The 15,755-nt window shown below is 39.5% G+C and overlaps 2 protein-coding genes across 2 annotated transcripts in view; one reads left to right on the forward strand and one right to left on the reverse strand.

The window, feature by feature from the left end:
- Window positions 1-13,454, forward strand: STKLD1 (serine/threonine kinase like domain containing 1). Its single transcript, XM_005142479.3, has 19 exons — window positions 1-109; window positions 436-531; window positions 1,008-1,052; window positions 2,395-2,469; window positions 3,154-3,258; window positions 3,464-3,534; window positions 3,760-3,875; window positions 4,346-4,458; window positions 4,556-4,716; window positions 5,162-5,292; window positions 5,914-5,997; window positions 6,872-6,988; window positions 7,530-7,664; window positions 8,588-8,716; window positions 9,750-9,878; window positions 10,874-11,002; window positions 11,540-11,677; window positions 11,998-12,077; window positions 13,349-13,454. Exons 1-19 carry the CDS (start codon window positions 95-97, stop codon window positions 13,394-13,396), a joined length of 1,917 nt encoding a protein of 638 aa, XP_005142536.2. The 5' UTR covers window positions 1-94; the 3' UTR covers window positions 13,397-13,454.
- The window catches only part of REXO4 (REX4 homolog, 3'-5' exonuclease), a 5,283-nt gene continuing 2,790 nt past the window's right edge, over window positions 13,263-15,755 (reverse strand). The window contains exons 6-8 of the mRNA XM_034067643.1: window positions 15,394-15,474; window positions 14,601-14,675; window positions 13,263-14,048 (exon numbers count right to left, since the gene is read on the reverse strand). Of these exons, the coding sequence (XP_033923534.1) occupies window positions 13,947-14,048; window positions 14,601-14,675; window positions 15,394-15,474 (258 nt within the window). The 3' untranslated portion in view covers window positions 13,263-13,946. The remainder of the gene's footprint in view (window positions 14,049-14,600; window positions 14,676-15,393; window positions 15,475-15,755) is intronic.

Genomic DNA, 15,755 nt, shown 5'->3' on the forward strand with positions numbered 1-15,755 from the left:
GTGCGGTTGTGGTGCGGTTGTGGTGCGGTTGTGGTGCGGTTGTGGTGCGGGGGCTCCCCACACCGACAGCGGCTCTGCCTCCGCTTGTCCCGCCATGGACAAGTACGAGGTGCGGCCTGCGGCACCAGGCCTCGGCCGTCAGGAAGGGGGCGGTTGCAGCCTTACTGGGGATGGGGGGGGGCCCGGGGAAGGAGGTGGCCCTGGAGAGTGGCCCAGGGGTAGGGGTGTGAGTGCGCTGGGCTGCTCTGCCCTGCAATGGGGAAGGGGAAGCCTGTGTGCCTCCCGAGGATGGGATGGGGATGCGGGAGCTTGTTACCCTGCCACGGTGATGCGTGGAGGGTGTCTGCAGGGAAAGGGGCTTGAAGGAACTTTTTGTTTTGGTTGTTCTACTGCTTGTAACTGACCAAGTGCACGAGTGTTTCCTGTGCCCCGCAGGTGCTGGAGCAGCTCCAGCCTGGGGCACTGGGCACAATGCTTGTAGCTGAATTGAAAACTGAAAAGGGTGTGGAGAAGAAATACATAATAAAGCAGGTGAGAAGGTGGTTGCTAGTAAAACAAGAGTCCATTGGCACATTTGCTATCTCTGTGGCCCCTTTGATAGTAACAGACACACAGGTTGCTTGGCCCCTGGGTAACAGAAGGCTTACATCTTATTGTGCTGCTGTTTTGGAAATTGACTGATTCAGATCAGTTTACTAGAATATTGAGGCTAGAAGTGGTAAAGGGGAGCAGCCTATTTAGGTCCATCTGGTGTGTTTTCACATTAGCTTGCTGCTACTTTGGCAGTACAAGAAAGAACTAGGTTAAATTGTTGCGGACTCATTTGAAACTGTTTCTGGCCATCTCCCAAGCAAACTGCCCTAAACATTAGAGTCTGGAACTATCACCGAAAATTTATGCCAATTCATGCAAAACTTGCAGTTCTATTATTCTTGACAAGATTGCTCAGGTTTAAAGTGTGCCTGTCTCTATGTCATAATCTCATCCTTGTCTTTTGTTTGTTGCAGGTGCAGTGCATTAAAGAAAAGCAAGCAAATGAGGCCTTGAAGGAGGTATCAGTGCAATTTTTCTTTAGTACTTTATTGGAAAGACCAAAGTCTTTAACAGACCAAAGTCTTTTATCTGTAAGGATTAACTAAGTAAATAGTCAAGATGTAAATCATGTAGGACTACCTGAGGGGTGTTCTTCTGGCTCTCTGCTTGGGCTTAGGTCAGTATTTTGTATTAATTACTCTTCTGTTTGAATATGTAGATTCAAATGGACAGCTGTTCTCAGAGGATAGTCCTTTTTCAATGTTTGTTTTGTGCTGAAGACAAAGAGCAAGGCTCATTGTTTTGGCCTTTAAGCTTAAGGAGAATCTTGGTCTGTTTATAGTTTTACTAATAACTCTATTTCTAGTTCATATGCTTCATGATGTGTTCTTTTCTGAGAGCTTAACATTTTTTGATGTGAATGATTTAACTGGTTTTCTTCTTTTGTTATACTTTTTAAAAAAAACTTGTTTCAATGCCTTGAGTAAGAAGCAGCACTAAAAATACTATTATTGAAATAAATTTTGGTATTTTAAAACTTCTGCAGTAGCAGATGATGGATTAGTCTCACAATATCCAGCATGTATGATGTCTGCAGTTATAAATGAGTGAGAATACACTCATGAAGTACAGATGCTTCATCCTGTTCAAGAGGTCATCTCCTTATGTACCAAGGCATTACTGATGTTTTGGTCCAATTTTTCTGCTGATGTATGCGTCTATTGAAATAAATGCAGTTATGCAAGCTGGGAGCATGGCTCTTAGAGTTCTTCTGTTGTGTCGGCACAGCCACAAACACAGCTATAGGAGAGTAAGGTGAATTCTTACCTTTCACATCATGGCAGGGGGTTGGAACTAGATGATCTTAAGGTCCTTTCCAACCCTAACTATTCTATGATTCTATGATCAGCAAACTTGCTGAAGTAGTTGGTAATTGTTAGAGTCCTTACAGTGAAAACAGGTTCAAGGAGGTAGATAAGCATCTCACCAGTGTCAGTCTTGCATAGCCTTACTGGAAATAATGGCTATGCTAGAAAAAGAATCTTGACTTTCATATTCTCATATGTGTTTTCAGGTTTAGGAATTGAAGAAGGGCGGGTGGTTCACATATAATCTCTCTAAGGATCAGTTTATATCCTTGAATCTCACAAGGCTGTTGCAGCATTATATTGAGTAGAATCTTAATGAAATATTTTCCTTAACTTGGCACTGGCAGATACAAATAGATAACAGAGCTTGCACACTGAAAGAATTTGAGCAGGCATGCGACACAAGTCGTGAGCTGGCTTGGGATGTTGTTTAAGGTGCTGTTAATGGGAAGGACTGTGTAGCCATTGAAAGCTTTTTTTTTATTCTGCGCAGGCAATGAATTTGTTAAAACTTCATCATTCAAACATCTGTACTTACAAGGAATCATTTGTGGCTTGGGATAATAAGGTGAGAATGAAGAAGGATTGGTTACACTGGAACACAGGGTTAACATTGTAGGCATGTCAGCGGTTTTGCAGGTTTAAATCTAGGGTTGTTGCTGTGAGATGCTAAAACAAAAAAAAACAAAAAACAAAAAGGAGGTTATTTGATCTGAAATGAGCCTGCTTTAACTCCTGAGTAGACATGCTGAAAAGCTGTGCAGATACGTGGTTTGGAGTCTCTCACATGCAGTACTGCATGCTCACTCAGTTTGATATAACCAGTGTGCAGTACTGATTTTCATGCCTCCATGAAGACCCTTTTATAGGAGACTATGGGAAACTGAAAGGCCTGACTCATTTACTTGCAGCATTTATTGAGTGCTCAGGCAAACTTTGTGTTGATTTTATGGAATTCTATTTGACTTGAATTGTCCCACGTGGCTTTGGATAAGATGCTTGATGGATTTTTTTTGGTATTAAAAAACTAATAAATGAAAAACAAAACACCCCCCAAAACAACACACATGGAATATTTTTAATAAAAGAGTAAATATTGTTTCCTGTGCAAGAGATTACTCATCTTGGAACACCCCTTGGTATTGGTGAGCAGCACACCCACCAGTTTGGCAAAGCCCTTGGTTTTATCTTTCTTACTGGATATGGGATTCCATGCAAACAATTGGACAAAACTGGTGTGTTTTTTTTACAGGTGTCATGTCTGTTCCTTTATCTGGTAATGCAGCACTCGGGCCAAGGAGATCTTTCATCTGTCATCAAGGAAAAAAGGCAGAAGTCAGAAAAAATAACAGACATGGTAAAAAGTACAGAAAAAGCATCTGGTTAAACTGATAGAGTTTCACTGCTTTTGTATTTCTCCCTTTCTATTTCCTCTTTCTCAAAGTCCTCCCTAAAACCTTCAAAGCACAGTGTTTTGCTGAAGGGTGCTTTAGAAGCTGTCTTCCAAAAAGTATCTGTAAGTTATTCTATTTGTTATGCTTTCATGTATATTCCCCCAATAGGTGATTCTGAATTTCCTGGGACAGATGGTGGATGCTTTGTTTTATATACACAAACAAAATATTTTCCACAGGTGAGTAGAAATCCTGTTCTCTGTGTCTGATAGGTCACTGCTCTTTGCAGTGACTGTTGGTTCAGCACAGCTGCTCAGAGGCAGTGATTTTTACCATTCCAAAAGGGGGACTGGGAGCTACAAATTCTGGTCTTCATATCCAGATCTGTAAAAATATGGGGAACATATAGTTGTGTATCATTAAACTTCAGTTTCACAGGCTGACAGAAAATCTTTGTGTTGCAGAAATCTCAAGCCGTCAAACATACTTGTGACTGGTGAAGCATCCTTCATGCTTAGCGACTTCAGTACAGAAACACTTATGACAGATGAGATGAAATGGAAAATAAGAGTAGAAGAAAGTAGTTATTTGTTTTACTCTTTTTTTACTTTAAAAGATTTGGTTAGGGTGGATATTCTTTAGCCTTCAGAAAAATCAGCCAAAGAAGAAGAACTAATTTTCCCTCCTCCTTTTCTACATTACACTATTTGTCTTCTAAAGTGTGAATAGGATACTGATAGGCAGTTGTCTGCAGTTGCCTGTTCACAGCTGAAAGGTATAGGTATGTTTGAGCCTCAGACCACTGCAACACATGTTTTGAATCTCTTTTAGCTTGATATATATGCAGTAACATCTTAGAAAATTGCTCAGTAGTTACAGTGTGGTTTAGTCTCTTGTGATATATGACCAGTAAAAAGTGTCTAATCTCTGCAGAATATACGTGAATTATTTTTTGACATAAAACAATTGCCTGCAGTTCGTGCATGTGCAAACAGAAACCATATATAGTACAATGTTAGCAACATTACTGCATAACTTGTGTTTTGACAGATAGCAAGTCTTGGATGGCTCCGGAAACATTTGATTTTATTTTTACTGAGAAATCTGACATCTGGTCTCTAGGTTGTATTCTACTCGAAATGATGACCTGCTTTATTCTGAATGTATGTAATAATGCTTCATTATGGATTAAAACATTGGCCTACTAGGATATCTGTAGGCAACTGTGTGAAAGCTCTTCTGATACCACACTTTTCACAGGGAGAAGAGATAACTTCGTTACTGCAGGATATTAGACAGGATACAAGCCGCCTTGAGGGAGTTCAGACAGTAATGCAGAATGGAGATAACAGCTCTTTGACTTTATTTCCAGTTTTATTTATGATGCTACAGATTCAGCCCAGCATGAGAGCCACAGCAGAGTGAGTTCGGAATTCTTGCCTTTCATTTGTTTGGGTTTGTTTTTTTTTGGTCCTAAGCCACACCTGCCTTCACAAAGATGAGAATGTAGCTGCTGCTTGAAAGAACTCAAGCCAAGGGTGCTGATCATACTGCCGTGACAAACTGAGTTATTAGAAAAGTCAGTGGCTTGGTGATTGTTCAGAAGTGGGCATTTTGATAGAGTTACTTCATAAAATCATGTTGTACACAGTTTTACAAGCCATTAACTTGAAGACTAAGCATGGCTTGCTTAGTGTATGCTTTCTTTAGCTGTTTTGTAATAAATTGTTTAAGTTCTGTCAAAAATAATCTAGTCTTGAGAGAAATATTATGTTTTTATATCAAAATTAAACAAAGCCTACAGATTTTCTTTGTAACTTACCATTTCTAACTTACTGGTTCTGCTCTTGTCTCTTGTAATTCTAGAGATCTGACTGATGTTCCATTTATTAGGGACTACCTGATTGTTGCTGGTGCACCTTCAGTAAAACTGAAAACATCTTTGCCTCCCAAAATAGTAGATGTGCTCCTTGAGGGAGGAATTGAAAATGTCCTAGGTAATAAGGAAAATTAAATTGATAGTGATTTTCATAGGAATTAAACCTGTGTGTTTTCCAGTCAGCATGTGTTCTAGGTGAAAACTAATTATTGGACATTAATTTTACTTAAAGTCAGATGCTATTTGGAGGAAGGATTTTACACAGCTTTTATATAACCTTGTAAGATTACCAGCCACACCTACTGCACCAGTAAATGGGGTCAGATCATTCCTCAGAAAACTGGTGAGGCCCACTTACTTTGTCTACATTCTAACAGTGTTTGTGAAATTATTCCAACAAAGGATCTGCTCCATTAATTCCTTCTAAATAAGGAAGTTATTTTCTTAATCTGAAGAAGCTATCGGAATAATACATTTAGATCCCCTATTCCTGCTCTGATTTAATATTCTAACAGGTTCCCAAAGTATATAAAGCCAAATTCACAGATTATGCAGGTGGATCATAACATTTTGTAGTATTCAAGTGTTTGAATTAGGGGAAAAGCTTTTCTTTTTTTCAACAATAACAAATTGTATTTTTTTCATTTATATAAATTCACTTGTTGCACAAAATAGAGAAAATTTGGGCACTTTCTCTGAGTGTATCTAATGGTTAAAGGAATTTTCTTGGTTTACCTAGAAACCATGCAGGCTTTCTGGAATATAGAGTTAGTACAGATGAAAGCCATTCAGCACCTCGTGAGCTTCATAAGAGATAAAAGTGGTAAGTCACTATTTTATTATTGAACTTGTTTTGTAACTGCTTTTATGGCATGAAAGTTCTTCGCCTTGTGAGAAAAATAGGCACTGAAAAAAACCCTTAGGGATATTTTAATTGGCAACTCATTGAATTGGCAAACTGACATTTAAGGAAGAGAATTCATATCAGTGCTGGGCAACTTGAGGGTAATGCCTAGGGATAAAAGAGTGGTAAAGCAAAAGAAAGCCACACATGTCTTATTCCTGTGTGTTTAATAAAGCAGTGTGAGTGAAGACTATACTTTCTTCTAGCATCTGTACATTTTTCAGATTACTCTTTCAGGTCAAGGTTAGTATTTTCAAAGCACCATGTTACCTCAGTTATTTAATGTGCTGTCATTTGATAGCATTTCAATGCTAGCATTAACTTATCAGGTTTAAACACAGAGGTGTTCATATCTAATCAGTAAAGAAAAAGTGATTTACTCTTTTTAGTTACCCATGTCTATTCTATGATTCTATAATTCTATTATTCTATGCCACAGATTCTGGAAAGCGTGGGTTTGGGCTCATGCACAGTGTGTTCTACCCCACAGCTTGCTACATGAGCAGTGAACCATGCCAGTGTGACTTACCAGCAACATGCTGGCTGCACCTAGTTTACGTAGCCTTGCAGCTGCCTCTATTAAAGAGACATTTCCCATGGAAACTACAAAATTCACTCTGTATTGTTCCACCTGTACTAGCATTTTGTTTTCTCTGATTTAAAATATTCTTCTCCTGTATTACATGGCCTTCATGTAAAAAAGGGGACTTAAATTTACTTGAAACTAGAACTCTTGTGTTTTGGAGTATAGATATCCACTTAGTGTTTGAAGCTCTGAAACTCTTCCCCACAGCTTTTCCCTATCTGCTCATGGTCACAGAATTGATCATTTTTGCCATGAAGACTCATGTAGATTCTCTCAAGTTACAAGTAGACGGTTGCATTTTATTGCTTGAAATTCTTAATCCAGGTACAGTTATAAGTCTTCCTACTTATGCTGAGTAATACAGCCTGTATCTTGTAAGTTAGATGTAGCATATAAGGCTTTAAATGGGTTCAGTAATGATTTTAGGGGATAAATGAAAAGTAATAGAGAAATTAGCTGTAAAATCGTGGATTCTCATGGACTTGATTCAGGACTGGCATACATGATTTCTGTGTTAATGTTAATTTTAAATGCAGGTTACTGATCTTAGGCTACCAAGTTTCACGTTATGTAGAGTGTTACTAGAGTGTGTAAATAAGAGACTCTCAGTGTTCTGGTATTTGAATTTAAAACCATAACTGTGGTTTGGTCTCTTGTGTGGTCCCTGCTGTCACTTTCTTGGCAATTTACCTAAATAACACCTGATAATGATACAAGCTTGAAAACAGTAAGAATTGTGTTTCAGAAAAAGAAAAATATAAATTAACTTTGGGATATGTTAAGAAGTTCTGTTAACTTGAATGTTTTACTTGCACTGACAGCAGGGGGCTCAGGCTTGTTCTGTTCAAATGTTTACTTCTGACAGCTCTAGAACTGGATGTGATGATGGCCCTGGGTGAGAATTCAATCAGTTCTCTGTTAGACATAGTGAGAAAACACTCTGAAAGTGAAGAGTTACTTTCATTGGTCTACACATTATTGATGATACTTTCAGCCAGCGGTGGGTGACCTGGTTCATTTTTGGGGAATATTCTTGTGTTTCTGCTTTTGTAATCTAAGATATAATACAGAACTTGTGACTTCACTGAGAGATGTGGATGTCTGTAGGTATTGGTTTGATAGCGGTAATACTGGTAAGGTAACACTCTAGAAAGTATAAAATACACTGCTGAGGCTTCGGGTACTTACGGGACCCCTCTAATACATGCAGTTCTATATTTCATCTTGTTTTGGAAACAAGTACAGACTGCATATAGTAGTGTTTGGGAGAATGGAGCCATAGAACCTGGATTCCATTTTTGACTGTCCCATGGTGAATTGAAACCCTTCTATCTAATTGTTCCTTGTTTTTCTCCGGAGATTCTGGTTGCTAAATACTTAAGGTATTTTTTACCTGAGTGTCAGTTCAACAGTCATCAGAAGACTGCTTTTCTAAATGCTTACAGAAGAATTTAGCAGCAAGAGGTTGATCTTATTTAAAAAAAAACAAAAAAAACCCAAAACCAAAACTGTAAAAAAGTGTCACGTACAAGTAAACTTACCTAAGACCAAACTGCTTCTAGAGTGAGCTCTAATTCTAAACTTGATGTAACTTGAATTGCTAAATTGCAAACACTTGAAAAATAGCAATTTATACCCTCTGAGTCCTTTTCTGCTCTGTAAATTTCAGATCTGCAAGGAAAAAAACGGCCAAGCATCTATTTGAAAGGGTTGCTTGTGCTGAGAACTGTGCTTAAGTGCATCTTGTTAAAGACTTTGGTCTGTTCTCTTGCTTTTGTCTGGTTGATGATATCGTGTCGCTGGTTTGCCATCACTGTTTAAATACAGTGAGTGGGACAAAAATAACCAGATTCTATAGAATTTGTTTTCCTGCTTTTGTTTTGTGTTTTTTTTGGGTTTTTTTTTTTGTTTTTTTTTCCCCAGAAGTCATTGCAGAGAATCTGTGGGAACTCGGGGTAATTCCAGACCTTCTGTCAGTTTTAAGAAATTTTATTCATAATGAAAATATCTGCCTCCCTTGCTGTGGGGTTCTCTGGAGCCTGGCTGTGAGTGGTGAGTAGAACACAGCAAGTATTGTGCCTAGACTGATGAAAGGCAGCAGGTATTGTACCTGAATTCAGACATTCCTGTTGCTAGGACTGATTTTATTCCTTTCTCCCATTCTAGAGAGAGGCCTCCCCAGCAGTACTAGAATAACTTCAAGTGATCCAGAGTTAAATGAGAGAAAATTAAATACTAATTCAGACTTTTTAGCAAGCTTTTATGTGATAAGGTGTCAAAGTAAAATTTTTACTGTTTGGGCAAAGATAGAGCTTATGAACAGGCTGTCAGAAATGAAAGGGTACACACAGTTTTGCTCTGTGCAGTGCAAACAGCGTATCAAATTAGCTATCAGTATAGCATTTGGAATTAATAACATCTTATTGCTTTGCGTCACACTTATCTTGGCAGCACTGGGCCAAATCTTGAGTTGGACATCTCCTAGAGACTTGCTTTTCCAAAAGAAACATACTTAGCAAGGTGGCAAGTGTACTCTTCCCATTGCCTCAGAACTAAACCAGCATCACCCCACAGAGTTGAGCCACAAGTCATTGCTTGAACTGACCCCTTCTTGTGAGAGCACACTGGGAGTTTTTTAGGGCATTTGTTTCTGTGACATGTTTCTTTATAGGTGTGTGGTGTTCTACTCATCCAGGAAGGCTGAAAGCACAGGATTCCCTCAGTGCAGCAAACCACTAGCCAAATATCCATCCTGCAGACCATATTCTGTCAGAAAGATGGCTATTTTTGGAGATTTCTTGCTGTGATCCCCATGTAGAATTTCAGTGGCAAAGAAAACTAGTTGCTGGAGAAGTTCAGCTTTCTGCAATAAGCATTACTATTTATTAGTCCTCTAAAATTTGATTTATTTTTTATACATCTTTATATGCTTTCCCTCTGCTATTGTCCATCCTAAGATAATGTTTCATTACTCTAATACCATCATGCCTTAAGATTTTACTGATTTAGCTTGACATACAATGTGCATATGAGATTACTTGATTAAATAATGCTGATGCTTTTCCTTTTTGTTCTGGTAATTCAGAGACTAACATAGACCGAGCATTGCTGGGAAGTGCTGTCCCTGTTGTCTTTGAGGTCCTTCAAGAGCACATCCAGAATGGAGCCATTGCAGAGTCTGCTTGCTCGGCTCTATGGGCATTGTCACTCCAAGGTGTGTTTTCCCAGTCTCCTTGTCCCTAGAAAAGGCTAATGGGCCAAACATGCCTGTTTGTCAGGGGTGATCTTTGAAATGTAGGCTGCTTGACCTCAGCAGGCTCTGCAGGTGGCAGCAGAGTTAGGAACTTGCATCCTGTCTTAACCAGGCTTCCCTGAGCTCACTCTGACACTCCCTGACGAAGTTATTTTTGATGAGCTGTAGCAATTGTATAACTGATGCGGCTAATGGTTACTATAGTGATGGGCAGCTACAACAACCCATGTTGTGCATAGTGCTCTCTGGCCTATCTCTTAAGGCCAAGGATTCCATTTGTGTTACTCCTTTGGCAGCATTAGTGTTGTGCAGCATGGACTTGGGAGGCTTCTTTTTACAGAATCATAGAATAGTTAGGGTTGGAAAGGACCTCAAGATCATCCAGTTCCAACCCCCCTGCCATGGGCAGGGACATTTGCTTTGTGAATTTGCCATTTGCTTTGTAAATTTGGAATAATGTTTCAGATAAAAAAAAATAAAATCCATCTTTCATGATCATGTGCACTAAGGAATGCATCCTTCAGTACTACTGTCTTATTTCTTCCTCATGCAGAATATTGCCATATGTTTACCTACGGACCTGTGCTTATGCCATTTTTCCATGAGGAAGAGCCAAGTAAAATACCCTAAGTGATCTTGTTTCTGGTACGCAGCAGCAGAACAGGTTGACTGTTCAGGACTCTCCATTCCTTTTGGCTTGGATAATGAAAGGGCATCTTGACATAGATGATGTATCAGAAGTGTCTCCTACACCCCTGGATCAACTTATGGAAATACCACATTTGGCCTTTTTTTTACTGCAATACAGGCTTTCACATGCTTTCTTTGTAGCTTTTATTGCATATTAAAAAATATCACTTCAGAAACAGGAGGCAGAAGTTGAAATGCTGATCAGTGTAAAAGCTTTTGAGCCTATTGAAGTTTTGGGGGTTTGTGTGTTTGTCTTTGTTCCTCAGGTTGCTTAACTGAAAATGAGTATGAGCCCACAACAGCACTTCTGCTGGATATGCTCAGACTGAACCCAGGAAGACCAGTGCTGGTGAAGAATGCCTGCCTGGCACTAGCAAGCCTTCTAAGGCTATCCGGTAGTGTTCAGCAATTCTTTCACTAATTGCACATTAGCTCAAAGTGGATGTTTCAATATAGATCAAGAGTTCATGGTGGGATTGGGACTGACAGCTGCTCTCCTGAGTTAACCTTTTCTTGCAGGGCTGGAAGGGGAAATAGTGAAACTGGAGGTGGGTATTTTTTTATTTCCCATGGACCCGGCATGCATTTTTGAGAAGTACTGGATCAGCACAAGCTGGTCTTTTAGTAACTTGAGAGTGGTTTTTTACTTATGATGAAATTGCTTTGAGTGTATAAAAGGGTAGAACTGAATGAATATGAAAACAGTAAACGCTAAAATACCACTTTGCCATTGCATGACGGTGTCAGCTGCCTACGTGGTCTGCTACTTGTTCCCAAATGCGCTTCAGAAGAGCTTTTAGGAATACTGAAAATAAAGGGCATGACTTTCTGGAAAAATATCACACATATGCTAGTTGGAACAGGGGGACTGGAAAGCAGGCAATGCAGCCTGCTGCTACCGAGTGGCCCAGCAATGTTTGTCTCCATTTCAGAAACAGCAGCTTTGAGACTTATAATGGATTCAAAAGGCAGTGGAATAAACCTGATCAAAGATGCCTACTGCCTTCACTTCGATGATCCAGAAGTAGTCGAAAATATCTGTATACTGATTAATGAGATGACTCAGTATGGTGAGATGGGGTGGTGTTTGTTGTGCCTCTTCCTGTCCCCTGCCCCATGAGGTAGTAAAAAAAGCTGGAGCAGCAGCTGCTGAGGGACATCTTTGTTGCTCACGAGAAAGACTTGCTCTGTGTCTAAGAGAGAGGATGAATTCCAACTGGGAGTCCATCCTCCTTGTTCTTGAATAATAAATGCCACTCTACAGTAATGTTGCAACTTCTCTCGCCTTCTCTGTTTAGATCTGTCCTCTCTCTGCTGTTCTTTAGTTCCTGCTGAAACTATTGGCAGTTGTGCTAGCAACCATAAATGACCCTGTTCATCTACATTACAGAGGATATTGTGCTGGATATGCTGTCCCAGAAAATGGAAGAACTACTGTCTGAAATAAAATGCCGATTTCCATCTAGCATGGTATGCAGAAGTCATGGAGATAGAGTGGATGCTTAGTATGTTATTTCTGGTTACGGATTTTATAATTTTCAAGTAGCTGGAATTACATAGTGCAGAATTTTAGAGTTAGGTGTAATGGGGTGAAGGGTGCATTTGTATGAATATATGTAACTACTGAAAATAGTTGTTTTCTTTATGCTATACTGCATTGATTTACTACATGCTTCATACTAAATCAGGAAAGTTTACAGGAATAAAGCGTAAGTACATTACAGCCAATTGCTTTTGTTTTTCAAGTAGCATCCTTAAAAACAAATCAACCCCCATTGACCATTTGCCTGAAGATTTAACTTACACTAAATTTCAAATAGTCATACTGAAAAGGTAATTGTTGAAACTGAATGTTGTGGTTTAACCACAGCCCGTAACTAAGTACCACACAGCTGTTGCCCCCTGGATGGGATGGGAGATGCTGTGGTATGGAATACCCCTTTGGCTAGTTCAGGTCAGGTGTCCTATCTCTGCTCCCTCCTGGCTTCTTGTGCCCCTCCTCACCAGCAGAGTGTAAGACTGACTGAGCAACAGCTAAACGACTGGTGTGTTATCAGCATCATTCTCAGACTAGCACTGCACCAGATACTAGGAAGAACATTATCTCAGCTGAACGTGGAACACACCAGAAACAGCAGTATTCAAGCTATTTAACATTTATACTAACACTTCCTTGCTATGGCTTGCTGTCAGGAAAGCAGTAATTGGAAGTCTGTTCATTGAGCCAGTGAAACTGGCTAGTCTTATAACTTTGCTCTTTTTGGTTATGCATTGGTTATGCATTTAGCCTGCTTACATAACTTGCCACTTACACACAAACTGGTTCTCTGCTGTCTCCTGCAGGCATTGTCTGCACCACTTTAATGAACACTGCAGCTGTTAGTGTAAGGGAAAAAAATCACAGAAGCAGGGTCCCTATTCTGCTGTAAACCTCATCGTTCCCCATGTGACAGCAAAGAGAGACAAGGCCACAACACTTGTTCTGGCAGTACAGTGTGTGAGATGCAAATGTTAAATCTCTGAAGCCCATTCCTTGTTACCTTTCAGTATCCATTTAGATAATTTAAATCATAGCATTAGTCTTCACTCTGGTAATTACAGTTGCTTTGGATTTTGGAGAGTTGGACCCCACATGTTTAAAACAGCAGCCACTTTAAAGACCTATGTTAGACACTTTTTATTAATGAGTATAAAAATAAGTGAAGCAACAAGGTAATCTTTGACAACTCCTTCCTCTCCAGGAGATAATGACCCTTGTGGATGCCACACTTTTGAGGCTCCAGAAGTGAAAGAAATTTTTGCATAAAAACAAGACTTGTGCTTCTTCAGCAGAGACAAAAGCGCCACAGAGATTTTTAAAGATTTTTCTCACCAGAAGGATTAATATAAGGCTATTAATAATACATAAATAGTTATAGATCTTGTTGATTTAGGTACCACAGCTATGAGACCAGCAGCAATAATTAAGAATTCACCCTACTTTGTAAACTGTGAGGTATTTTCAATAAAGACTTTAGTCTTGGGAATTTCAGCAATGACAGTTTCTTCTTTCATCTGTTGTAATTTAAAATACTTCAACTTACTCAGAAATTTAACTCATGAAGTACTTCACAAATGCAGGTACTGGTTACAGCTATTGTTGAAACACAGTGGTAGGTGTCAGAAAGGGGGTGCCAGCAGTAGTCTCGGGTGGCACCATTAACATCCCAGGTTAGGAAGTACTGTCTCTTGATTTGTTTTTGAAGTTGCTGCTGTCAGTTCTGAGTTATTTCTAAATTTGCCTGGAAAGTGCCACGAAACCAGCAAATGCTGAAGATAAAAACACAGGGGCAGACTCAGTCAGGGTTTACAATTTTTGTTGTTAGACTTGTTCTTAACAGCAGCTTCCCATTTCTTTTTCTCTAAGGTGTACAGTCTCATTGCTGCTTGTGCGTCCTGAACCTAAAAAGGAACAGAACAGGAGGCTTAATAAAACATAGCTGATATGGGTTAAGAACATTATTATTAATAAGCAGCTAACTCATTTTAATGATGAAACTCCTGTTTCAGTCTATTCTTCTCTTATGCCCTCCTGCCCACTGAAAGAAAGGAAGTAAAGGCTGCAGTTCAGTAGTAGGCTCTCACTATTTTATCCAACCTGCCACAGTACAACTGTGCAGAATTCTGCTTTTAAGGGAAGCAACTCAATACTTGGGAATTGCTTTTTTCCCCTGGAGATCTTAAAATAACAAGAATTAATAACATTTACACAAAATACAGCTGACTTGTACAAAGGCAGTTTATGAAGATAATAATCCAAGTCGCATGAAATATGTAATGGTAAACAAGCTAGATGACAATCCTGCTGCATGCTGGTGTCTAAGCAGAGCTTGTTAACTTTGACTGAGAGGCTAGCATGAACCCACAGTATTCTGTACTGAGCCCAGATCCTAGAGCTAATGTTTAGTACCTTCTTGATCTACCCAAAAATGTCTATTAAGAGGAAATACGTACCGAGCAGTGCTCTGACGTCTGCACTTTAATATTTAGCAGTTTCTCACAGAGCAGCTTCAGTGATGGCCTCCCATTCTGGAGACAGAAAAGACAGAATCATGTCCTGCACTACTGAAATGCATATACAGATGTGTGTGTCTGTATATAAAAATACTCATTTGCATAAGCCTCAAAATATGGCACATCTCAGCTTCTACTGGTGACCTGTTAAGAATAATGAATTGAGATTTATGTGTATGCTACTGAGAGGATGTTATTTATTGCTGTAACCCTTGGGTCTATGTTTGGGGCGCTTTGTCGTGAAAAAGGAAACCCTGAGTATGTAGCTGTGAAAGCTGCAATATTTCCCCATAACCTGACACTTCACTCCTACACTTGAAACAGAAACTTGAAGCCTTTTTTTGTTTTTAATATCCCTATGGAAATGGTACCATTAAGAAGATGGCATAAGCCTTACTGTAAGTAGAACTCTACCGTTTTATTTTGCTATCCAGAAAAGCATTATGAAGACCATGCAAGTGCTAAAGAATGGGAAAGTCACTGCGTTTTATGTACAGGTATTACTTGTAATGTTGTTACTGAACCAAAGTTACTTATTGATGTATTGCAAACACTAAGAAAGGATACAGCTAGATTAGTATTTCAATTGACAAAAAGCAGGCATCTCTGTTTCAGGTAGGAAAAGAAAAATAGGGTCAGGTAGAAGCAAGTGTAGGGGTGAGCTAGCACTGGAAGACAGCAGCTCATGAATCTGTTAACTGAGTTGAGGGGCATCTTCCCATCAGCCTCTTACCTTGATTCCGACTCTCTGTCTGAAAGGTTTGTATCTTTGTGTGTCTCGTATCTTCTTCTGAGGGTGATCAAGAAACAGGACCTACAAGAAGTTACATTTACAGTCCAAAGTGTGCTGCTGCATGAAACTTTAATAGAGCTGAACATACAGCTTCCTGCTGCTTCATTCCATCCGTTATACGAGAGGGTTCAAAACCGTGAATGGACAAGACCCAGATCATCAGACCCTGGCTGGATTCAAAGAACCACAGTTCTACTTAGTATGAGAAACAGAAATTAATCTGAAGGCACCACCAGTAGAGACTACCTCTGCAGTGCTGGTACAGCATGATGTAAGTTATGTGTCTCTGGTGACACCAACCA

The sequence above is a fragment of the Melopsittacus undulatus genome, chromosome 11 (genome assembly GCF_012275295.1).
Source record: "Melopsittacus undulatus isolate bMelUnd1 chromosome 11, bMelUnd1.mat.Z, whole genome shotgun sequence".
NCBI classification, from domain to species: Eukaryota; Metazoa; Chordata; class Aves; order Psittaciformes; family Psittaculidae; genus Melopsittacus; species Melopsittacus undulatus.

Coding starts and splice junctions, on each gene's coding strand:
- STKLD1 (XM_005142479.3), top strand. Junction 7,665..8,587: donor GATGATACTTTCAGCCAGCG/GTGGGTGACCTG, acceptor TTTTTTCCCCAG/AAGTCATTGCAGAGAATCTG. Junction 8,717..9,749: donor CTGGAGCCTGGCTGTGAGTG/GTGAGTAGAACA, acceptor CTGGTAATTCAG/AGACTAACATAGACCGAGCA.